Here is a 25,810-nt window from a genome sequence, read left to right on the forward strand (position 1 = left end):
CATGCTTATTTAAGACTAAAACTCTGATTTTCCTGATTTAAAATCCTGAACAACATCTACTTTTATCAAGGATTATAAGGGAATATATTTACCAATAGGGAGATATACAAAAGCAGAAAAGTTTAATCAGTGTTATTCACAAGAAGTTAATTTAAAATTCTTAAATGTGTGTGTTACCATCAGAGACTTCAAACTGAGTTAAAGGTTTTTGCAACAAAATGTCCACCAATTAACTGTAAACTATTTTTGTTCTAGAGATTAATTGATGTTTTCAATGAATTAATTGGGATATTTTCAGCTTTTGTTGGATTTTTGTGTAAGCACAGATGGAGAAATTAATTGAACATATTATTGTTTATTCACATGGAATTATATACTTACCTCATACCTAATATGGACTTAGATAAAGTCTGTTTGATGGAATAGAGTTTTAGTATAATCATGATACAATAATTATCAGTAGGGCAATGACGACAAGGTTGAGAGGTTTTGTCTATTGTTTGCTTTATAGACAGTAAGGTTATGGGATCACATCATGAAAATTCCAAATACTATATCAGTTTGAGTGTTAATTTTGTGAATAATTTGTTGGATCAATAGATATTTCTCAGTAAAAGGTGATTGTTTATTCATTACAGGAGGATAGTATTCAAAAGAGTATCAAAGGCCTTTTTCTAAAATATTTTCAATCATTTGAAACCTTAGTCTAATTTAAATTTAAAAGTGGGATTTAGACATCTGAGTCACACACATATTCTAGAAAAATTTTCCTAGCAGGAGCAGAGAAGTTGTAAGATACTTTCCAGGAACTAGTCACTTTAATTTTCCTCATGTTAATTATACATTTAAATTTCAAAATTCACCTCAACATTTTGGAAGTGCAGGCAAATAGAAATTAGAACTGGCTGGTGGAACATGAGGAGCCAAAGAGGCGCATGTCTTATTTCTTTAGACAGTAGCACAAATGGAGCACATTGTTTTGTACCTGGTAAGTATTGCTATATTTTTGCATTGTCCAGCATTTACGTGATATATAAAGGCGTAAGGAGAAGCGCAAAGGTCAGCTTCGTACAGGAACAGTTATTTTATTTTCAGGAGTTGACAAAACGACACTCTTTTCCTTCTCAGAGTTTTCTGACCTCTAGTCGAACAGTCTCTTGCCTCAGCAGGATGAGATACATTTCAGTTTGTTTTGATTTGGCAAAGATACAACACAGGCATTAAAAAACACATTTTGTATATGTGCACTGGATTCTATTTTACAATAAAACTAACATTTTGACTGTGTTCCATTGGTAATGTTCATATGTGAATACATTAAGTGAAAATTTTCCTAAGTGGATCATTTCTTAAAATTCCATTAGATTTTCTAGTTTGTGATAGTAGAGAATTGTATGGAATGGTTTTAATAAGATTCAGAAATATAATAGAGGAGCAAAGCAATGATGTTTTAGAAGAGTTTATTCCCTGGAAGCAGCTGTCTGCATGTGTGCACAAAGGCGAGAGAGAAAGCTTTCTGTTGGTTAAACAATGGCATGCTGTTATTTTTTTTTTCTTTTATATTTTTTCTTTGGCTAAAGAATCTTCAGAAATTTATTGTTAAAAATAATTCTCCAAATGCGAAGACTCCTGCAAATACTGCAGTTATGATTTTTTTGGTGCACTTTTCTGTATGCCCTTGTATATAAATAAATAAATAAATGTATGTAGGTGCGGGTGTGTGTTAAGCATTAGTTGCATAGCTATGTAGTATACACCTGGGAGCAGGTAGTGTACATCTGGGAACAGGAGGAATATTGTCCCTATCAGTGTGGATGATGGATAATGAATGATGTCGTTTGGAGAATGTGTAATGCTAGTGTTGGGAGGAACAGTGACTTCATATTTGTGGATCTCATCAGCATTTCCTCTTTGAGGGAGCATACAGTAAAAGGAAAAAGCAGATTTCTGCTAGAAGTGAGGCGGTCGCTTAGGTATTTACTGCCAATGATCAAAGATTGAAAGTACGTTAATTCAGACAGTGGTATACAAATTAGGAGTAGTGAGGCTAATTAGCACTTTCAGAAGCGTTCCTGCTGATACTGTAGGTAGTTTATGAATTTACATTATTTTAAATCTAAGCAGGATGCTCTAGCTGAACCAAAGCCATAAACTTGGTAGAAGAATTAATTAGGTGGCACTTTATGATCTGTCTTGCACAGAAAATCAGAGATCGAGCAGTACGGAGGGAAACAGGAGATCGCTTCTCTGGCCTCTACAATTTCAGCTCATAAACATAGTATTTCAGCCATTGCCCAGCAATTCTCTTCTATGTAATGCCTTGTTCAGTACGCTAAGTAATAATGTGTTCCTGTGTTTGAAAGGTCTTTATTTTTCCTAGCAGTGTAAAAATCTTAAGCTCATCTGATTAAAAATATTATTATTATTGCTTCTGAAAAATTTTGTCCTCCTCTAAGTTAGCCAGACAAGACTCTTCAATTTCAAAATATTCATTTTTTGTAGTGTTCAGACAGAAGGGAAATGTTCTGCTTTCTCAGCGGGTTCTGCTAGCGCGCATTTCTACACTTCTGACGGATCTTAATGATGCGTGGAGGTCCGTATGTTTCGATCTTGACACTAAACCAAAACTTTCTACTAATAATGTGCGCTGGCATCTCTTAAGGAATCTTACAAACTCGACTGGAAAATCATGAGGGTTTAGTCATTATATTCATTCCTATGTGCTGTTCCGTCCCTTGCAGTATGCTCCTCTGCTGAAGGGCGCGCTGAATGTAAACTACCATTTCAGGGAGAATACATTAACCAGAGTCTCAGATATGTTGCTATGGTGTGAAAAATATTTAGTTTTACTAGCAATCTTTGTTCATTTTGTTAAATGTATTCTTAGGAAACAATCTTAGCAGAAAGGGTTTTAAAAGATTTATATAAAATGTTGATACCCTTTGACAAAACGAGGAGCAAAAAAAATTTTTCTTTTAGGTTACTGGAAACTAATATGTGTCTGACAGTTCCTCTGCATGCCATCGCATACTGTAAAAGTTCAAAATGTTATTAAACGTAAAAGAAATAAACAAAAACCACTCACAAATCTTAAATCTGAAAGAAAAAGCCAGAATATCCAATCAAACTCGTGAGAATTGTCAAGATGACTGCCTCTCAGCTGCCATTAAAACTCCAGTAGAACAGGTGAACTTTACAGCGTGTTTCGTATGCCACTAATTCAATTATTGCACTTTCCACAGCTTAGCACTTATCACTGAAACGTTGTCCTGTCTCATTTACACGTGAGAGCTTGAGCACCTAAACAGATACTGGTTTCTCTGTGTCACAAGGAAAATTTCTTTCAGCCAGACAAAGATCGGACTGTTTAAAGTTTTACAGGTTAGCTTCTATCCTCTGGAATGGCTTTTTAAGAAAACCGAATTATTAATGAGGGAAGAAAATAATTGTGCATAGAAGCACGTTTCTTCTTCTAAATTAGCTGAAAATAACTTCACAGAACAGTAACTACATAAATGTATTTAGTAATGTAACGGTGTATTTAGTTTTATGTGTGCTAACATTTTTTTGCATTAAATTGTTGACCTTTATTTAAAACAATAAAAACGATGCTTGAGAATAGAGTACCGCCACAATTTGATCCTCTTCTACGTTTTTCTCAGATATTTTTGTCTCAGAAAACCTCACACCCCACCTCATGGCATTTCCCTCTCTAGCTGGTTCAGAGGCTTCTGTATTAGTCACCCCAGCTCTAGCCAGGGTGCGAGTGCTTGAACCTTTCTCTGTTGCCGTCATTGAGATTTGTACGGATTATCAATGTGTGTCTAAAAACGCAAAAAAAATACGGTCTCTGAAACTTTTCTGGGTCAGTAACAGCATAACCATTTGCAGTTAGAAGTTGTCAAAATTCTTATACTGTACTCCAAAGGAACCAAGATAAATCTCTTCCCTTCTTCTCCACATTTATTTAAAATTCTGTCTGAAAAGAAACATTTACTTGCAAGATTATAAATAAGCACGAGAGCTGTAGATGGCACAGCTATAATGGATTGTAATAAAGCTAACATTCTTACGGGCATACCCGCAGTAAATATGTATCTAAGTTGCATGTACTAACAAGAGAATATAATCAAATCCTGCAACAGCGTCCAACAGGTAAACGTGCATCTCCTGTAACTTGTTGTTTAACTTGGAAAGTTGTTTGCAAGTAAGAAAATGTAATAAAGCAAACCCAAACAAACTGAATCATGAGGAAGTTAAGTAGCACTTGCTGCATGATTTAAATTTATGCATTTTATCTGAAGTTCATTAGATTCTTGTTTGGGTATATAGGCCCAAGTAGTGTAACAGGCTTCTGCACTGTAAAAAATCATGGATCCTCTCATACAGAAATTTGGGGTTATTTAGTGCTACATTGAATTCATTAGCGCTGTGGTTTCAAATCTCCTTTGAAGCAGAAAAGGTTCTAAAACAACAGAACAGAAAGGATGTGAAAAAGAATTATCAAATAGCAACGCTCCTGTCAAAGATAAGCCTGCATTACAACAAGAAAGTAAACCAGCAAGCGTAGCAGTATAACCTGCCGGGCTCCGAACAGCCGGGGTGGCGGGGGGACGGGCACGACGTTTTGGAGCTTTCACAGTGGCATAACTCACGGGGGATAGTGTCAGTGACAGGTTTATAGGAATTCACGGTGTTGATACTTGGTTTCACTGTCAGGATGATTCCTGTAACTGCTACTGGTGGGTTCTGGTGAGTAGATAGTTAGTAATTCACTTTTATCAACATTAAACTATTTCTGGTTTTGCGTTTACTTTAAAAATGGTGCTTAAAAAATTCCAAATCCTGTCTGATTGACACTGAAATGCTCTTTACGTGAAAGTTTGTTTATGGGCAGTGATTCTTTTGACAGATTTACAAGTGTCTGTGGAGTTTTAAAAGACTATTGCCCAATAGGCATTAAGTGAGAAACATTCTATTTTGTAAATATTTTCACTTATATTGGGGATTTTTAAAGAACTTTTTGAGCCAAGTACTGCATTAAATCTGAAGACAGTGGCAAACTGATAATCAGCAGTTTCCAGCTTTGTTTTAATGTTTTGCTAATGGTTTCCATTTCTGTGGCCAAGATTTGCAGTGGGTGAAGCATGATGTACATCCAACAATTTGTAAGGGCTTTCAAATACTATTGCACACTCTTATTTTCTTTTTTTTGCAATAGCTCATTTAGAAATAAACAATTTTCAAAGTAGCATATTACATTTAATTTCACTAACATACAATGCATACCAAGAAAATGAACTAAAAGTTTGTTACAGTAATGGAGAATTTGCATCTGTTTGAACTCAGTAATGATGAAACAGGTTGTTTATTTTCTCATATGATTATTCTGGAATGAGATGATGAGAGGAGAAGTGTACATGTGGTGTGCTAGCTGTCAGGTTCCTCAGAATTCCTTCAGATTCCTCAGAATTTCAGACAGAAATTTTTTTCAGAAAGGAACTTTTCAGAATTTATTTCAAAGAAGGAATACATAATACCTCAGAGTCATTCTAAAAAAACCTTGCTAAAATAATTTTATTTTTAGAAGGAAAGGGTTTCTATTGTAGTGAATATGAGAACAAAATATAAAAAAATCATATAATCTTCCCTTCCACGTTACAGCATTTGTAGCAAAGAAAATCAGAGCAACTGATGGAACAGGACTTTTCAGTTTAAATTTTAATATAATGTTTGGTATGACTTGGTAATTTTATTTTTTTTAAACAATATATTTAAAGTAAATTTTTGAGAAAACAAAACCAAAAATCACCCGAACTTATGTAATATTAGTTACCAGAAACCTTTATCTTATGTTGTGTAGAACTGAGGCTGGTCATAGAGTCATATGGTAGCCTTTCACCATTACTACAAATCTAGATTGACAAAGATCAGCTGACTTTAATATGTAGAATTACAACTGCCATTTTAATCAAAACCTTTGATTTAGCCCTGTCATGAAAATCTTTTCCTCTTCCAAGTATGTCTTTATTTGTATCTGATTTGTGATTCCTTTGAACACACTGCCACTGGTCTTTGCCATATCTATCCCCAGGCAAATTTGATGATGCTCCAAGGTTCTTCAGCCTAAAAGATACATCTGGTTGGTGGTCCTAGCCATCATTTTCTTAGAGGTATTGAACAATGAATCATTATTCTGCATAGGACAATCCATTATTGAAGGGAAGACCGAGACCGGAGAGATTTCAGCAGGAGTATAAAATTTTTGAGACTGCAGTTCCAGCTGAAGTGGAACTGCCTTCAGCCAGTGACTCCATACCTATGTGAAGTGTCTTATTTTTAATGTGAGCAAGTAAATAAATTGACATTTTTCCCAAATATTTCAATACAGTTGTCTTTAAATAGAATTCATTAACCTTCAGTTGCCCAGATACCTTTTTGTTTGTTTGTGGTCCAAAAGTATAGGTTATTGAGAGAAGTGTAACCTAAATTCAGAGTCAGTTGAAGGAGGATTAAGCAGTATAGGGCAAATACATTGCTTTTGTGATTAACAGATTTTTCACTTCATCACCCTTGTCCTTGATTCCTTTAACTGAAAGCTAAAACTTTCTCAGAGCCCTTCAGCCTATTTTGGCAGTTATCTGAAAAGACTTCAGGAAGTCAACTGATAGATTTTAGTTTTAGATAGATATCTCTAGCTAAATATCATCAGCAGAGAGAATCGTCCAAAGGTCTCTTTTTAAGGCTTTCCAATAATGTAAATTCTTAGAGTCTGCCAGCATTTACTTGACGTCTTTTGTCTCTTTCAGTTTCATTGTTTCAAGATGACTTAAGCAATGCAAACTGGTAGCTCATCTCATTTCATCTTGTCTCAAACTTTTAGAGTTTTAATCAGCACCCCTGATTCACTTATTCTATGTCATCTGCCTCATTTGCTCTTCTCTTCTGTGCCTTTCTTCTTACTCTTCCTCTCCCCTCATTCCAAATGTTAATCTTCTTGTTAAGGATGTTAGGATTCTTCTTAAGAATTCACTATCCAAATCAACTTTTTCTCTGTATGCTGGTACTTCTTCTTGTCCATATTTTCCTGTAGCTTTTGTCATCTGATTAAGGTTAATGTCAGTCATCTTTATTTTAAAAATATATATATATATATAGAAGGGGGTTTATATATGTTTTTATTTTAGAAACAATTCATTCTAGTCTTAGTCATTTAAATATTTACATGGGACATATCTGAGTAACTTTTCTAAATCTTGTGTTATTAAAGCTTGTAGGAAATATCTAGGAAGCTTTCAATACTCCAGACAATGCATTAGCAACACCATATGTTTGGGAAAACACCTTTCTAGAGTATGTTAGAGTATGTTTAGCTACTACCAGAGCTACCAGGCTATTATTATGATACATATTCATAGAAATCTACCTCTGTATATATTTACACAAATTTATTTAAGATTATTAAAAAATATTTTTTGGCTTGTAATCATTGCAACCTTACATGATTGTAGTAATCATGTGCATTCTATAGTCACTGTTTACCAAATGCCCAAAACAATGTGTACTTTTACACTTTTGTCATTTTATATGCATCTAAACAAGTTTCTAAATATTGTCTTATATAATTTTCTGCAGTTTTTTTAAACACAAAGAAAAACCATGAACCTGTAGCTGCTACTTTGTTCAAACTTCCAGCCAGAATCTTAACAATACTCAGTTATTTTGCTAGATTTTTTCCACCATACAATTCTAATGTGTCCATCTTCTTCCAAAGTGTTATAATTTGCTTCAATAGCTGTAGAAATCTCCTTCTAATTCTACAAACATAAATGTTGAGTATACATAAATTTCATTCAGTGTCTGATAACAGTCATGGAAAGTTCAGATTTTTAATGGTAAGAGACATGTATCATAAGAAAATAATCTTTAAAAGTCATATAAACTTGCCTGGTTTCTGATTTGTTTTGCTTAATTTAATTTATTAAAGACACATAGCTCAGCACCTAATAAACGACTTTCTTTCCCAATCTGTTATGTTTAAATTAATGCTCCATTCTGCCTACTATCTGGCATGCAAACAAATATCCATTAACTTTCCTCTGAACCGTTTCAAAGGTCTGTCTTACGCTGCGGGTTGCAAGACTAGAGATTAAAGATAAACTCAGACTGTAGCCAAGGCCATTTTACATAAGCTCTGGAGCTCCCCACTAATGTCATAGTCCACGACCTACATGAGTTGTGGAGGGATGCTAAATTAAAATATACACTTAGGAGACATCAGGTATCTTTTCAGTATTTTTCTGTAACAACAACTGTCCAAATGTGTTTCTTAATTAATTGAAAAACTGGGGGTTTTTTAGTAAGTCCTGGTGGTCCAAGAGTATTATAGGCACACTACCAGTTGTACAATACAATGTATGCATCTGTTTTCAACCTTTTTTCACTGCACTGCAAACTTACATTAATATGACATTTTAATTACGAATTCTCAACTTCTGTTTCCACAGTTTTGTATTAACTTTTGCTGCGATAAGTTGAATTATATAATGGTGGTAGCAATATGGTGTGAATATGTTTCATGCAGCCAAACTGTAACTCTTGGGTTTAACTCCAAAATAAATTTCCATCTAAAAATTTAGCTTCTTGGGGATGAAGAGTTGTGGAAAAAAAAAATCTTATAGTAGTTCATAAATCCAGTTGCTAATTGGAACGTAATTGCATTTTGATTTCTAACAGTCTCGTTGCATCTTTAATGTGAAATGCTGGAATCTACAAAGGCTACTAGATGTTCTAGGAATGTTAAAATTGGTGAATAACCTGGAGTTTTTAGAAATTGGCATGGCATCGGGTCTTAAAATAGATTAAATAGTAAACGAATTGCAGTTAGATCTAAGTTAACTTTCTTACAGACTTCTACTATTTCATGTCATAGCCTGGAATTTGAATACTTAAGTAAAGCTGAATTCTTGCATCTGTGTTAGGAAAAATGGTTGAGTATAGGATGCCTGGCACTGACTGATTAAAATCATTCCAGATACAAGGCATCCTCCACTCACCACAGACACAAAGTTTGGAGCTTTAAACGCCATCTAGAATTTGTGTGTGAGGCACGCTGTGTTAGTGACAATTCTCAGCACACAGCTGGAGTTTTAGGACAAAGTCATTACGAAAGACAAATTCCACTCTTTAAACAAGTATAATTTTTTCTATTTGGTATGCTAGACCAGTGTTGGTATTTTTTATTTTAATGTAATTGCTGGATTCCTTAGTGCTTATTTGTTTCGATTTCCTCTAAAGTACATCTAGGTGACTAATTTAGATATAGGCTTCTAGAGTGTTGACATCTACTTCTGGTAAACAGATTCTGCCACAAATGTCTCTCAACTTCTTTTTGTAGCCTCTGAAAAGCAGATGAAGTTAGTTTGCAGAGAGTCTTCTGAAGAGCATCTCCAGCCCTTCAAGGAGAAATTGGAGGAATTCTTCCAGAAAGGTAACCACATTTGTAAAAAAAATTTTTTTGGCAAATAGTGTAGTGGTTTCCAAAGTTATGCATAATGTAAGCTGCATTAAATATCTGTTGCCTCTGAAAATTCCTACTGTCTGTTATGGATTATGTTCCTAATGTGCCTAATATATGTTTGTAATGGTTACACAGGTCTTGGACATCACTTGTCAAAGGTAATTTTTCCCTTGATCTCACCCATTTCCTACTGAGTATTTTCTGCTTTGTTCTTTATAAATACTTGTAGGCAAAATGAAAAATATCATGGACCAAATTTATCAGAGTGAATATAAAGCTTCAAGTTTATAAAAGACTAGAATGAAAAATACCTTTCTGGAGAAAGTCCGCATATATGCGTGAAGTAATGGCATCTTTTATAGATAGTGTGGGCTGATGAATTCAGATTTAAAGATTTTGTCTTGTAGAAATATGCGTAAGGATGTGATTTACCAGGGTAGAGGCTGGAGACAACGGGGGTGAGATCCAAAGTACAATGTGATCATCAGTTCAAAATGGTGATGTAAACACAGGTTGCTGTTGTTGAAAAGAGCAGTCCTGCTCTCACCTGTTTCCCAGACTGTGATTCCCAGTCACCTGCTTCTGCCCACACCATTGTCTCTGGAGCTGTGCAAAATATATAGGGGAAAAGATTATTTCTTTTCCCCCCAGGTTGTAGGTGTACAGACTATTTGGGTAAACGGAGTATGTGCTGCATTTCTGATTACTATATTAAGAATTTTTAAGAATTAAATATTACCAAAGGGCTAGTATTTCTCACATAAATCATGAACAGTTTAACAGTTTGCTGTCTGAGAAGTCAAGTGAACTATCTGAATCTACTAATCCATGCAGAATGTTTACTTACTACTAGTGATTATTCAGATTGTTGTAATAATTTCTGAATTAACTTAATCCTTTTTGTAAAGTTTGCCCTAATGTCTTTTTAATAACTTTATTTCATGAGGCTATCTTATTAAATACTTTGATAAGTGAAAACAAGATGCTTTAAAAGTAGCAGTCCCTGTTAAATTGTATTGTTAAATAAACGAAGACTCTTCATCACCCTTCTCCCAGGCCATGGAGCTCAATGGATATATTTACCTGATATGTTTTTTTCTTTTAGTTGCAAGTGTATGTGGACAGTATTAAAGCTGCAGATTTCTTGCCACAGAACTTGTAAAACAAAAAAATTATAATGGAAATCTTTATGTCACTGTAGGACAGTTGTATTGTCTTTCCAACTTAAACTGGAAATTTTCACTTACGTTTAGCAATAACATCAAGATTGAGGTAATACTATGTATATTTCTACAGAACCATTATGATCTCCAGCATGCTGCTTGGTCTTACTTCCCAAAGTCTTGTAGCAGATCAGTGTAATTATATCTTTTATAGATTAATTGATTCATGGTACTGTATGAATTACCCTGTTAGAGCAGCTCAGAAATGAATGGTCTGTATGCTTTCCTCACTACTGGCCACAAATGCATCAGAGCAGAGCAGTCAAAATGGTAGACTCAGGTATAGATAATTCAATTTTGCCCAGTTCTTGCCAAGACCGTAATCAAATGGTGTCTTCCACGATCGTATCACAGGTTCTGTAATTCTTATTACACCCTGGATCTCGTGAGGACGGTTGTGGTTAGTCTGGCAGGGAGCTAAGCACCACACAGCTGCTCGCTCACTCCCTCTCACTGGGGTGGGAAAGAGGGTTGGAAGAGTAGGAGAGAGAACACTCATGGGTTGATATAAAGACAATTTAATAGGGAAAGCAAAAGCTATGTGCACAAGCAAAGCAAAACCAGGAATTCATTCCCCACTTCCCATGGGCAGGCAGGTGTTGAGCCATCCCCAGGAAAGCAGGGCTCCATCACACATAACCACTACATGGGAAGACAAACACCATAACTCTGAACTTCCTCACCCTTTCCTCCTTCTTTCCCCAGTTTTATTGCTAAGCACGATGTCATATGGTTTGGGTTATCCCTTTGGTCAGCTGGGGTCAGCTGTCCCAGCTGTGGCCCCTCCCAACTTCTTGTGCACCCCCAGTCTATATTCTGGGGGTGGGCATTAGAAATAGAGAAGGTCTTGATGCTGTGCAAGCACTGTTCAGCAATAGCTAAAACATGGGTGTGTTATCAACACCGTTTTGGTCACAAATCCAATACACGGCACCATACGAGCTGCTGTGAAGAAGGTTAACTCCACCCCAGCTAAAACCAGCAGAAAGAATAGCAAATGCGTATCACCACGGTCCCCAAAAATAAAGGCAACACAGTACTTGGTTTCTCCTGCAAAGCTGAGCTACCCTGTTTTCTGGTGAATGGAATATGGTAAAAATGCCCAGTTGATCTTGGAAGAAGATTAGTTCTGCTTTAGAGAAATTTGCAATTTAGTTGTACGTTACCATGTCAAACAGAAAAACATATTCCTCCAAACATTTGCCCTGTTTATGCTTATTGATGTGGAAATTGAGATGTATTTATCTTTGTCAGCGTAACAGAAAATATTATCCTTATGTTGGTGAATTATATATACATTGAAAAAAAAAAAAACCAAAACAAAACAAAGCAAGATACATTCCTGGGACAATGAGTTCTTTCTATAAATTATTAAATTTGTTGGACCCTTTTTAATGTTTCAGGTTTTTTGTATTCTAGAAAGAGCAAAACCACAGGTATTACTCACTTGTCCACTTTTTTCTTATGTTCTCTTGTTCTCCTTTTGCTTTATAATATTATGTTTTATGGTATCTAATTATACACATTTAATTTTGTCTAATTTACTTCTCATCTTTTGACATTTCTGTTTCGTCTACCTTCTTCTGAGATGAGTTGTCAGTAGGTTGTCAGATCCAATAATTATTGACCCTGTATCTCTTTCAGTCACCTGATTGATTTGGATCTTTATAATTAGTGGCTGGTACTTCCTGTGGCATTACAATGGAAATCCTATAAAATTCTACACTGAAGATAGGTAAAAATAACACACAGAAACCCATCTTGAGTTATGGTACTAGAATAGGCATTGGACAAATATCAAGCTCAGAGGTTCAGTTTAGATAAGTGTCTGGAAACTCAGCTGTTTCTCTGAAATTAGGAGTTAACTGATAATGCTCAGCATCCGTTAAGCATCTGCTTTCAGTTTTGTTTGTTTAAAAAAGAATTGTGACTGGTTTAAGCAAATGTAAGAAAAAATTGTCTGTTATCTTTCTGCCAACTCACAGCAAGTATCCAAAGCTCAGATGCTTTTCTGAAACTTCTGGCTTGAAAATAGGGCTGGAACGCATAGATATTCAGGTTTTTCTCACACGCACAATTTCACATAATTTCTAGTCAATGCTAAGTTGGAAATACTGTAAGAAACAAACCATATGAATTGCTTAAACTGAACTGTTTACATTTCCTAATTACAATTAATAGCAATTAAATCTAATACTTGCTCTGTTGTAACAAAAAACACTGAGAGTGTTATGGAGACTGACATTCTAAAATGCTAGAGGGGATAAACTGTACTTCTGCTGATGTCAGTGCTGTTTTGTACAACTGGATGTAATGTAGCCTGGTGCCTTCAACAGGGAATTAGGTGCCAGAACCTTTAGATTCGATTCCCAGTTTTGCTGCTTGATATGTGATGCTAGAATAGTTGGTTAATCTCTTTTTCAGAGAGCACTTCACTTTTCTGGTACACAGAATGTTAAATATTCTTGCCTTTTTTTTTTTTTTTTTTTTTTTTGTAGTGAAGGATAATCTTTGTCAAGTACTTTGTGGTTCCCACATGAAAGAACTGGTGTGTAAACTGTGCTAATGCTTCATTAGCTGTATTTGATATGCCCATGCTTTTTGAAAAGGGCTTTGATTATTCTCAAAGTGGAAATAATCTTTAGTAGATTTAATTATATTATATGCAATGAATTACATTAGCTTTACTATAATATGGAGACGTAAGAATTACTATAAATTATTATACATTTACTGTATTTTCAGTGGAATTACCATAGTTTTATTTATTTATTTTTTCCAAAATATGTTCATAATGTTTTCCATTTAAATTGCCATGATATACAAAAAGAACTTTGAAATTATGAAATTAATGGTTGGTTTGGAATGCTCCTTAATTTATTAAATTCTTGCTCAGAATTGCTTGGAAGAAAAGTCCTCTTTATATATGAAGCTATTTCACTCAAAAAAAAGCAGAATAGTTAGATGAATATGAGAAAGATGCAAAAAATACTCTGTTTTGAAAAGGAGAAAAGAGTGAGTTTGATTACTGCAGCTATGAAGCTCACTAGAAGGGATGCTGGCCAGTAGCCACTGGTGTTAGTTTTTCATGACATTTTTTATTCTCCTTGTGGATTCTCTCAAGAGTAATACAAACCAGAAAGTAATTGACATACAGGAGTAGGCAACTTGCCTTAATAAAATTTACTTCTTGTTTTGCCACTTGACTATTTCATATTGTTTGTCCATTTTAATAAATGTGGAAATGCATAACACAGTTTCATGCAAGATCTTGCAAAATCTGGTCCCAAATTCCCCTTCATTGGTTCCAGGTCAGAAAGTATGTGAAAACTTTAATCTGGGCTCAATTTCCTCCCTCATATACTGGAATGTGCAAATCGAAAACTCTTTATGCTTTATAGCAGTTAGCATAGGAAAGGCATAGCTGCCTCTCTTCATTTCTCTGAGAATAAAGCATCTTGATGATGAAGACTTTGCTGTTAAAGGAATTCATTTAATTTACAGCAGCGTCTGGGAAGCAAGTAGTCTGATGTCAAGGCAGAACACTTTCTGAAAATCATTAATAGTGGAAAGCAAAGCTGTTTGGGAAAGGCAGATGATACACTGAAGTGTCCAAGGTAACAAGCAAGATGGAGAGGGAGGGATTTGTCAAATACAGTAGATAGGTTGAGATTAATCCTGTAGTAAAAGAAATAGTTCTGTGTTTAGAATTCTAGCCTAGCACTTAGGAAACCTTGGTTAAGTTCACTGCTTCGCTGCAACTGCTGTATGTCTTATACTACGTAAAAGATCAACACTGTGCAGTCACGGGACTGGACAATAGAAAAATAGAGTCATAGACCAAGCTACTCACCGCAGCATTATGTCAGGACATAGTGCTTTTTTCAGAGAAGCTTAACAACCACGTGGAAAATGTCAGTAAATCTGATTTTTACTGCTGACTGATTTCTTCTTAATAATTTTAGCCAGGTTGCAGTAGCTACCTGGGCATGCATCCAGTCTATTGCACTTTTTAATGTATTTCTGGTGCAGAACAGGAGCTTTGATCCACATTTCCTCATTTGGCTGTTGGAATGCACCGTAGAGGATTGTCGAGGTAGTCCAATGAGAAACAAAATAAGAAATCATTCTAAGGGTAGCCCGCTTCACTTGTATGTTAACTACTTTCTGATTTATATTATTCTTGGGGAGATTATACCAAGGCATTAAGAAATGTTATGAGAAAACAACATCCAAGTGTACTGTCCAGAAACTCTGATCAAAACTGCTACACTCTCTGACGTGAGAATAGGGAGGGTAAACAGGGGGACTTGTGCGATTCCATAACATACCTGGCTGCCTAAAAAGGCAGAGAGCGACCTTCTGGCCTTTTCAAATGCGTGACTCAATTTCACATGAATTGGTTGATCTAGGTTACTGCAGTTACAAAAAGTAACAAATTCTTATTGGATACTGTGATTCTGTATATTTTTTACAAATTTGTTCAGCAGTAAGAAGATGAAATATTGATTCTTTATTTGGAATCACTGTTTTTTAGATCACAGAGTTCTAAGTGAAACCTTGTTGAAGTATATTTGACTTCTTTTAACCAAATAATTGAAAGCCTAAATCATTTAGATCTTGATTTCAAGCTAACACCAGGAAGGTATTTCTATTATTGTTGGTTTTCATTCCCAATATCCCTACTCAAATAATTTTAGTATCACATTACTTGTTACCATCTTAAATTTATTTTCACCTAACTTTACTTGTTTGCATTTTCTTCCTCAACAATACATAAAAAACATCTTATAACAGATTTCATATAATACATTTATGCCACTAACTTTTCTTTAACTATACCGTAGTATATTTCAGCTGACAGACTTTCAATTTCTTGATTATTTCCTACTTGTTCCTGGGTATATAAATATTCCATCTTAAATGTTGTTCTTGTGCTATAGATGCTCATAGGTAGTGATTTATGCTCTTCATCTAGTAGTACCCATTGTATTAACCCAGGGAAAGCAACCTTCCTTTCTTAGCTTATAGCCCCATATGGATTTTGAGTGTAGGAGGATGATATAGTATAATTCTTTCTGTTTCAGCAAAAAAAGTTTTTCCACTCAAAACTCTTCTGCTTTTCAATCAAAGCAGTCTATGAAGTACAAGGCGGGACGCTAATGGCATTTAGTACTAGTGAATCAGAAATCAAGAATACTCCAAGACACCATTACCAGTACCATTTTCACAATACAATAATATTTCTTATTTCTCTTTTACTGTCAACAGGACATACTTTTATAAATTCTACTAGAGTCAAAGATTAGGAAGAAATTTACATTGGCACTTGTTTCCTTTAACAATCTGACAACATTATATTGTTTTTAAAACAGATATAGAGATTATGTTTTAAGTCCTTATTCATAGCACTTTGGTAGAGCTTGCCTGTGATGATTTACCGAAATATCAGAAGTGCCTGAGAAATATTTAAAATTCTTGCTTCTCTGCAGTAAAAATATAGCTTTTCTCCCCAAGAAGACTATTAACAGAAAGAAAAATATTCTAAAACTGCACAGGAAACTAAGTCACATACTTGTCTTCCCACTAGTGTTGTAGTCCTTTATTTTAATCTACATATCGGATTATGGTACTTGTGTTCCATTTTATTTGTCAAGCTCTTGAACGTTTTAATGCTGAATAAGTGAAGCAAGAAAATCAAAAATATTTTTAAGACCACCGAATTTCAGTAACAGCTGCCTTTTAAAATATAGTGTGCAAAGAGCAGCAGCAGAGCAGTAGCACTTACAAGGATCTTACAGTTGCCCTGGTTTTCTGTTACCTGCAAGTCTGTCAACCAAAAGTCGTGTGTCTGTAAAGATAACCAGTTCTACGGGACATCAGACTCTCTTGCAGATTCTGTCACTATCCAGTCTACGTATCAAATACTGATTCTTCCTTTTGTGAATAAACTGTACAAATATGAAGACTTTTAACTTCAAAGCTTTATTTTCCGTTCTACTTATCATAACTCCTTTTTTTCCTCTTCATTTGTTTTCACTGGGATGTTTTATTATCTCTGCCACACATATGCAGTTCTCACATTAAACAGTGTGGGAGGATATTTATGTCCAGTGTCAAACATGAAAAATATGTCATACTTCCTCACAGTGATAATGTTTGCTTAAAACTTTTTATCCTTCCCAGCAACGACATTACAGACCAGGCAAAGTTTGTGTTTAGATGTGGAACGCTGTTTTATACGCCAGCAGCAGAATTACTTTAATCTTTCAAACTGTTTGTGACAGTCATAACTGTTTTCATCACTCAAAGATCGTTGTATTTAAACAGATGAAAGAGTGATTTACATAAATTGGCATGAGTCTGCAAAGCACAGAACCTTATTGCTGTGGTACTCTGAGATTGTGTAGTTTGACAATAGCCTCAGTCCGTGAGACACCAAAAAAGGTGTCCTGGAATGTGATTGCATCCATATGCCTCTAACTAATGCAATATTGACAGCGAGCTGATTCAAAGAGCAAGAATTTGCTCCGAAACGAACGTTTCCTCCTACACTACCAGAAGAATTACCAGCATCAAAGTCCTAAAAATTGATGTTAATTGAAACTATGACTTTTCAGGAAACTTTCAATTGCTTTTTCTTGAGACAGATATGCATCAAATTGCTATAATCAGTTCCACTATATCATGACTTACTATAAAAATTGGAGGGTTACACCACCTTAGAATGTGTAATATGAATGCAGTTCAGAAGGACTTGTAATTAAAAATGCAATGTCATCCTCTCTTAGACGACACAGAAAGAATCTCTTCGAGACAACAGTTCTTTCTGGCTTCTTTTCAGTTTGATTGTGTTACACTGAATTACCATGGCTGCTGCAAAGTCACTGGCATTTCATGATAGAGAAAGATTTCCAGTAACAGCGAGTGACATAATGAATATTAGTTTGATACCCTCGATTTAATAAAAAAAAATATGATGTATATGATAGTTATAAAATCTATACCTAGAATTACAGATACCTTTTAGTATAACCACTATCAGCTGTCTGGAGTCTAATATTTCTCATTGAAACCTTTATTTTCTGTTCAATTCCACTGGATTTCTTCCAGTGCCTATATCATAGGCTTATAGGTAAACAGAACCGTAGGTTATATATGTTGGCTTTTCACATGGATTCTATTAGACTATTCTTTTAGTCCCGCTGCTTTCTTCTTCTTTATGGTATACTTATGAATTTCACGCATGATTTCCTGTTTATCTACTTATCTTCTTGTGTCATTATTCTCTGTACTGCAGTCAATACCACTAGCATGGAGTTTATCTGGATTTGCTCCGCTAGTTACATCCTTGTCTTGCCCTACTGATATTCAAAGTCAGTGAACTAATAGAATTTAAATCCCTGTCAAAGCTCTTCTTGGCAGGAAATCAGGATGCTCACTGATTGATTACTTTAGATTGTATATCCTATGAGCAAGTGCTTACATATATGGAAGCTATTACTGCAAGGAAAGAGCACAGTCGAGAATGGGAAAGCACTGGATGGAAGAGATTAATGCACTTCATTATTTATTAAGGACCCAAACACACTTGCTCTCAAAAGCCTTCAATACCTACCATCACACTGGTCACTCTCACCTTATGTTTGTCCCTTGTACTCTGTAATTTCACACCATAGTCTTTGGATTAAGCTTGGAAATACCCTTCACTGCTACCATCATACAAACTCATTATGACAATAACATGCTTAATCTGGTATGCATTTATGTACAATTTCTCTGTAGACTTTTGTAGTTTTAGTATGTTCATTATTTTTCTCAATTATGTTTTGTACCTGCACAAACACATGAGTATCCTGTTTTAATGCTTTTGAGCATGATTGATAAAAATACTAGATACTGATATCAGCAGGAAATTGGAGGTCTCTGGATTAAATTCTGTTATGAGGTAAACTATGTTTTTCTTTTTTAAGCAATGATAACAGGTAAAATCTGTTGGCCAGACAGGAAATAGCCATCAGAAGGAAGCTTCTTTCTAAGAAAAAAAGATAAATAAATTTGACACCCAAATTTGTTGAACAGGATGTAGCAGGACCATTTGTTTTGAGAACAAAAATAACAATCGCAATGTCCATAGGGCAATTCTCAGAAACTTGAAGCTAATTAAAAGACAAAGCACCAGGTTGCTACTAAGCTCTCAAAATTGGAGAATGACAGAGTAAAAACATATGGATGATACAGTGTTTTAAGATTACAGCTGTGATAAAAGACAGACTTCTCCCAAATGCAAGAGAAGTCTGATTTCAGGTCATCATTCAGCCTCTCCTGCAACAATTTCTGTGATACCTTCAGGTGCCAGGGCAGGATATTTAAAAACGCATCTTCGTCCTGCAAAGAGCCCTTACGTTGCTGCTTTGTGAACACCTTAACAGAGGTGGAGAAATCAGTAGGTTTATTTCTTTTGATTTTTCAGCTATCTAAACTTTGTCCCAAGTCAGCTACTTCGAAAATGTCTCAAAAATATTTCTTAAAGGACTTCTTTTCAGCTACTGTATAGCATATTTTAGAATATAACTATTTGCACAAAGCATGTGTATAGAGTCTTTCATTTTGAGAATGCCTTATAATCTGAAAATTCCCGCCACGAAGCATTGCCATCTCTGGAATGGAACGTGGTATCAGAGAACGTGGTATCTCCACCCTAGGACAGGCAGGGATACCTGACCAGACACAACAGTGTAGCTTCTGTGGCCAAGCAGAAAACTTTAAATGTCAAAGAATATAATGCCAAAAGGAAAAACTCCTCTATATAATGTATTTGGTTTGATTAACTATAGAGTTATGGGTACAGTTTGTCAGTAAATGTTGATAATACGTTTCCTTACCTTGAGTTTTGCACACAGGGCCTGACCCAGTGTTGACCTAGAGTTGACTGGGAGTTGGGTAAGGGACATCTGTGTTTAAGATTATTTAAGCTTTCCACATTGGGGCTTCTTTTTGTACGTGTAATTGAGCAGTTCCTAGGACAGAGAATCCCCAAGCTCAGTTAGGAGAGCTGACTCTACATTTCTGTTTGAAATAATGGTACGGGAACTTTGACTTTCCTGCCTTTTAAATGCCAGTCATTTTTCATTTTAATGTAATTTGATATTGTTTTGGCTTTGATGTGAATGAAGTAAATTGTCTCAAGAAACAAAATTTCTTTTCAAATTTAAAAAAATATTTCCAAACATCTTCTAACATTTCCAGAAAATGTTGTAAAATAGGTTGTCCTATTAAATATTTGATGTAAAGAATATTCTGCCATTATAAATGCAGATGCATGAAATTCCAAAGTGTATTATTACTTTTACTCTGCATATGATTTTTTAAATCCATTCGAGACTTTCTTGTTCTAATGGAGAAAAAAATGGAGAGGAATTAAGCTCATTATGACTGAGTTATTACAGCAGAATGAATCCAGATACAAATTATATTGGTATGGCTTGTGTTAATTATTATTCCCAGAAATAGTTTTTGTGGGGTTTAATAGATAAGATTGAATTCAAAATGGTAGTCAAATAAAACTTCAATATGAGTACAATTATATTTAACTCTTCTACTAATAGGTCAGTTGGAATTGCCTCCATTTTCTAGGATTTCAGTTAAATGATAATTATCATGTATTTCTATTCCTCTGTCTGCCTTTTGCATGGACCTACTACTATTATTGAGTAAAAGCCATTTCCAGGAGATAGGAGGTACCTCATAAGCAATGAGGTAGTAATAAAGGCCCAGAGGAAGAGTGAGCAGAAAGTCTGCAGTCACGGGATTAGCTGCTGCACTCACATTCCCTGGTCCTGTTATATAATCCTCACATTCTTCTTCTTTCCATGAGGCAAAACATGAACATGTAAAAATGTTTACATCCACTGTGAGGGGAAAAAAATCCAGATACTCCCAGCATAGTGTTCAGCAGAAAATAAGCAAGCTGTAAAAAACCAACATAGATCAGATAGAGGCAATAATAATTCTCATTATTTTCTTAGGCTTAAATTAACATCAGATTTTTTTCTTTTGTACACACTCTCATTTCTCTTATCATGGTGGTATCTGAGCACTTTTTGTAGGAATTAATTAAAGGGTCTGGCTAATATGTCACACATGCTTTACTTTTCCCATCATCCTTTCCCCATAAGGAGAATAGTAGGGATTTTATTTAGAAATTTAGAGATCCTTTTTAAAAAAAAATATTCTTCTATGTGTTTATCGCAAAGAAGGCAAGCAAGTACAAGAAAAAATATATGCCTTGTACTTGAATGTAGATTGGTGTTTCTTGTAAAAACATTGATTAAAAGAATCCTGACAAAATACTTTTTAAAGTTAGTATCCTGTGGTTTATTTGTGGTAAGAAGGAGAAATGTTGCAGGTCCAAGGTTGCCTCTTTTTTACTTTTTGTTTCAAATTACAGGCCTCTCAAACTAGTATCTAGATAAATTTTTCTGCATAATTCTAAGTTGTAGAAGAACTTTGAGTTAAAAATAAGATTTAAATACATTGGTAATATGAAATCATTTGACAAATATTTCTGGTTTTGTAGAGGAAATTACTGCATTTTTGTTTAGGAAATTATTGAGCTTATATTATGAGATATATATTTTTTTAACAATCTGTCATAACTATTTGTGTAGAATGTATGTAGTCCAGCGGAGGTGATTTTTCTATTGATATGTTCTTTAAGTGGAAGTTAAATAAGACACACATGCTTTTTCATAAAGACATATGTGATTTTTGAGCACTATAATTTCTTTCTTTTGTACTGGTTCTTTCTTATTTAATTCCACCTTTTTGAATTTCATATTTCTCAAGCTAAATCTTAGGGTTTCATACTAATTAAGAAACTTTATAAACAGGAAGGTTCTTGGTTGAAAATTCAGAGTTTTATTGAAAAAATTTTCCTCTCTTCTATAAGGCATACAGGTTTGGGTTTTTTTCTTAAACAAAATCCTACTAGGTGTTCTCCAAATTCGGTTTTGATTTGAGTGTGATGAAGACTAAAACATTGAACTTTAGAGGTCAAGTTCAGTGATGTTAATAGATAAATGTGGAGAAGTTTGCTGTATACCTTGTTATACCTCATCTATAGTTTTATAAGAAATTTTCAGAATAAGTTCATTTGGCAAATTTCACGTCATAATATGCAGTTATGGATACTGAAAAAAAAAAAATAGGCAAAATCTACCTTACTATTTCACCTTACATTTAAATGTGAATGTCCAGAATCAATACTTAGATTTGATTTTCATTTTGATTTGATTTAGCCTTAAATGTGTGTAGCTGTATATTTGAGAATCAGTTTGGACTTGAAATTCTCCTCCCCCATCCTGTCTATACGGCTGAACAAAAAGGGGAAGGTGACTGTCATACTTCCAAGCAGCACATTTTTAGAGGGTCAGAATGATTAAATTCGTTCTCAATAATGTAGTTTTTCTGTTCATGCTTTTTATTGACAGTCTTTGTTTCTTAAAGAACCTTCATTGCTTTTTTTATTTAAACAAAAACGTAGCAAAGAAACAGATGTGTCCCATATAAAATATGCAATAAATCTTGTCTCACAAATTCTTTGCTCTGAACTTTCTGACAGAAACTGTCAAATATCCACTTTAATTCTAGTATAAAATGTTCACTTTGTGTCATGGCGCCAACCACCATATGCTGGAATAAAGTCAGTAACCAGCAATAAAAAAAGGCAACATACGCACCTTTGAAACAGTACAAGCAATCAACAGTGAGAAAGGTCTATATAAATCTATGGAGAATTAATCTCAGCTTTGCCACTATCCTGCTGTGCATTTACAATGAGACTTTGCTCCCGACCACCAGAAGTGGCTTACTTTGCAGGAGGAGTGTATCCTAATGAGGGGAAAATGTAGGGAAAACAAAGCAGCGGCTTTTAACCCCCCACCCCCATCCTTTGGATCACCTAGAAGAGCATGTCCTAGTGTGTTCAAACATGTGGGGCCACTACACATCGCGCATTGCTGTACTTTAGCTGATCATGTGAAACCAATCTTGACTGAGCTCAATCAGCAGAAATTACTTTAGCTTCATAAATCATTGTTATCATTCCACAGGAGGAGGCAATGCTATGGCTTTTCTCTCCTAAAAGTTTTCAGGCCACAAATTTCACAAGCTTTTCTGAAATTAGTTTAATTATGATGGTGTAATTATTCATCCTTTACCCACCAGATTAGCTGTTGGTTCGCCATCAAATTAACTCCTTTTTTTTCATATCCTTCTTATGTTTTTGAGAAGACCTCCTGCATCTTACTGGTTTTAATAATCATTCAACTGTTTAAAAGTAATGTCCTTGGTATAAAAATGTGCTGCTCCTTAAAGTTTTTACCTCTGCTACAACAGGAGATTGTAGTTACAGCTAACCTGGATAGTTAGTTTTCCCAAACACAGACTGGATTTAACCTTGTTCTGTTTGAAAGGGTTAGAACTGCTTTTTCAGTTCTATAAACTAGATACATTTAGTCACCTCAAAGATTAATCTTGCAATTAGACCACGTTGTAAGTGTTTATTAAAAAGAAATTAGAATATATTTCTATAGTGTTTAAGTACTAATATGCTTTAAAAATATTTATTCTCTGGAACCACGAGTGTGGGAGAATGAGAGATTAATGGCTTGATTGTATTTTAACAGAATGCGGTTTCAAACAATATAATTGGAATAAATTTTAAAATGTAATGCTAAAACTTGCTTTGTAATTAAAACTCCAGAACACAGGAAAGTAAGACTAATGGTAGTCCCAATTTTAGTGCAACAATTATCTTTCTGTGTAGATGCTAACTGAAAAAATAGCTTGAATTTAAAAATCTCCTCTCATAGATTACAAGATAAGCATCGTGCTAAGAAACATACATTTTAAGAAATATAGGACTTTATGAAAATAAATATAAAAAAATTTTTCTCCATAATTAGTTCTAATGCTCTGGTAAAATGACCTTCCACACTTTTTCTGGCACATTTATAGACAGCATTATCACTTTTAAAAGAAAACATAATTTCCTAGGTTTTTTATTACCTATGATAATAAACACTTTCTTGAATGTGTTGCGTGAGTGTGTTCTGCTGGTGGTGTGTGCCTCTGTGTGTGTACGAATGTCTACAATTTGTTATGGTTTGGTAACATTAAAAATACTGAATCTCTTATAATGTTTAACAATTTCTGTGTAGTAAATGTTAATTAATTAGTCCTCGCCCAGTACTTAAGATACAGTTGGTAACTAATTTTCCTGATTACTTATGGGGAAACTTGTTTGTTAAGCAGTTTTCCAAGACTGCACAGAGACTCTTTGTATGATAGAAACATTTGTACATTTTCATCATTAGATGTGGGTTTCTTAGTTAAAAACAGTTTTTGTACCACTGCAAAGGAAAATAAACTTGTAAGGACTGTTTCAGGGAAGCATGATTAAGACCTCATGGCAGCAAGTGTTCTGAAGATTGTTTTGAAAGGATTTAAGATGTCTATACCAGTATTTAAACCATCTAAAAAAAAATGCATAGCCAAATCCCACGTTAAAAATGTGACATTTTCTAATTTAGAGAAGAGGTAAAGGAAACAAGGCTTATGTGATCACTGCCCGTTGATTGTTCCCCTGCCAGTAATTTTTAATGCATTGGCCGATCTTGACCAAATGTGACAGAGTTAGAGATCCTAAGATATTAAGCTCCTAAAATCTCAATAAAAATATGTGGCTAAATAGACAAGAGTGACCCTATTAGCTTTCCAGGGAGAGAAAGGCTGTATCATGAACTCAACCCTTAATTAAACATTAATGAATCCATCTGGGAACTAACTCTAAAATACAGATCCACAGTAGGCCAAGTTTCATGGATTCGATTGCTCCCAGACCTTTTTGCTTAACTGATACCATAGACGAAAGATCTCTTGATGGGCGTGGGATCGTTTGTTTTGGGGATTTTTTGCATTCTGTTATACTGGAATAGAAAACTATATTAGACATGGAATGAAATATTTACATGTAATTTCCAGGCTGTCTGTTGAATTCCCTGAGTTCGTAAAGCCTACCAACTAGAAGTTAGTAACTAGCTAAAGAAAGTTAAGCAAGTAACACATATTAGAAACATTAGTTGCTAGGAATCTGTACATAGAACTCGTAAGGGTTTTTATTGTTTCTGAAATAGAACATTTTTATAAGACAAAAAAGGTCCTGCATGAGAATGGTGGACTGTAGCCACATGAAATAATTTGCAGTCATATTAAGTATGTATTTTTCAAATTTGAAATTGAATACAATACAATAAAAAAAAACCAAATAAAATGGAAAATGTTTTACACTGTGTATTCTCTCCTGATTGCTATGGTTATATATGAAGTCTGTCCTTAAGCAATAAGAATTTTTTGTATAGAACTAACTTAAAAGTAATATTATTTCACAAAAGATGGTTGTATTAAAAGTAACTCAATATAATAATGTTGAAATAGCAGAAAGTTCAAGATTTATGTATAGCTCTAGATAAATAGATGTTTCTTGAGTATATCTCTTCCTAGAAAAGGAACCTCCTGTTCTAGACCTCCTCTAGAATTTCTGAAACTTCATAATTTGCTAAAAACTTTTAAGGTTTGAGAAATCCTATTAAACAATGAGAATGAAAAGTATAAATGTCTGAAATTACAAATTTCATTTTTATTGTGAGTACGTAATTTCTGAGAACTTTTATACCCTCTGTTGCTATATGCTTTATTATAGGATGTGTTTTCAAAAAGTAAAACAGTTCTAAAATTGGATTTAGTCTGTATGAAATGTAAAACTTCATCCCAGTAGCATATGATACTAAATTAAAAATTGAATTTCCATGTCTTCAACAATTCCAAAACCCCAATTTCCATAGTCAGTACCATACTTACTCTTAGTCAAGCCATGTTTTCAAAATACAGTATATTACAGTTTGATAATGAGAGAAAAGGAAAAAAAAAAAAGGAAAAGAGAGATTATCCATTTTCTGATTTTACATTCTCTTGCATTCATAGCTGTATTTTCATGAAGACTTGT

At 34.6% G+C, this 25,810-nt stretch overlaps 1 protein-coding gene across 1 annotated transcript in view; it reads left to right on the plus strand.

Moving 5' to 3' along the window:
• Positions 1-25,810, plus strand: part of LOC129207266 (formin) — a 142,010-nt gene that overhangs the window by 92,458 nt on the left and 23,742 nt on the right. The window contains exon 13 of the mRNA XM_054827950.1: positions 9,398-9,490. Within this exon, the coding sequence (XP_054683925.1) occupies positions 9,398-9,490 (93 nt within the window). The remainder of the gene's footprint in view (positions 1-9,397; positions 9,491-25,810) is intronic.

The sequence above is a fragment of the Grus americana genome, chromosome 5, assembly GCF_028858705.1.
Source record: "Grus americana isolate bGruAme1 chromosome 5, bGruAme1.mat, whole genome shotgun sequence".
In the NCBI taxonomy this organism is placed as follows: domain Eukaryota; kingdom Metazoa; phylum Chordata; class Aves; order Gruiformes; family Gruidae; genus Grus; species Grus americana.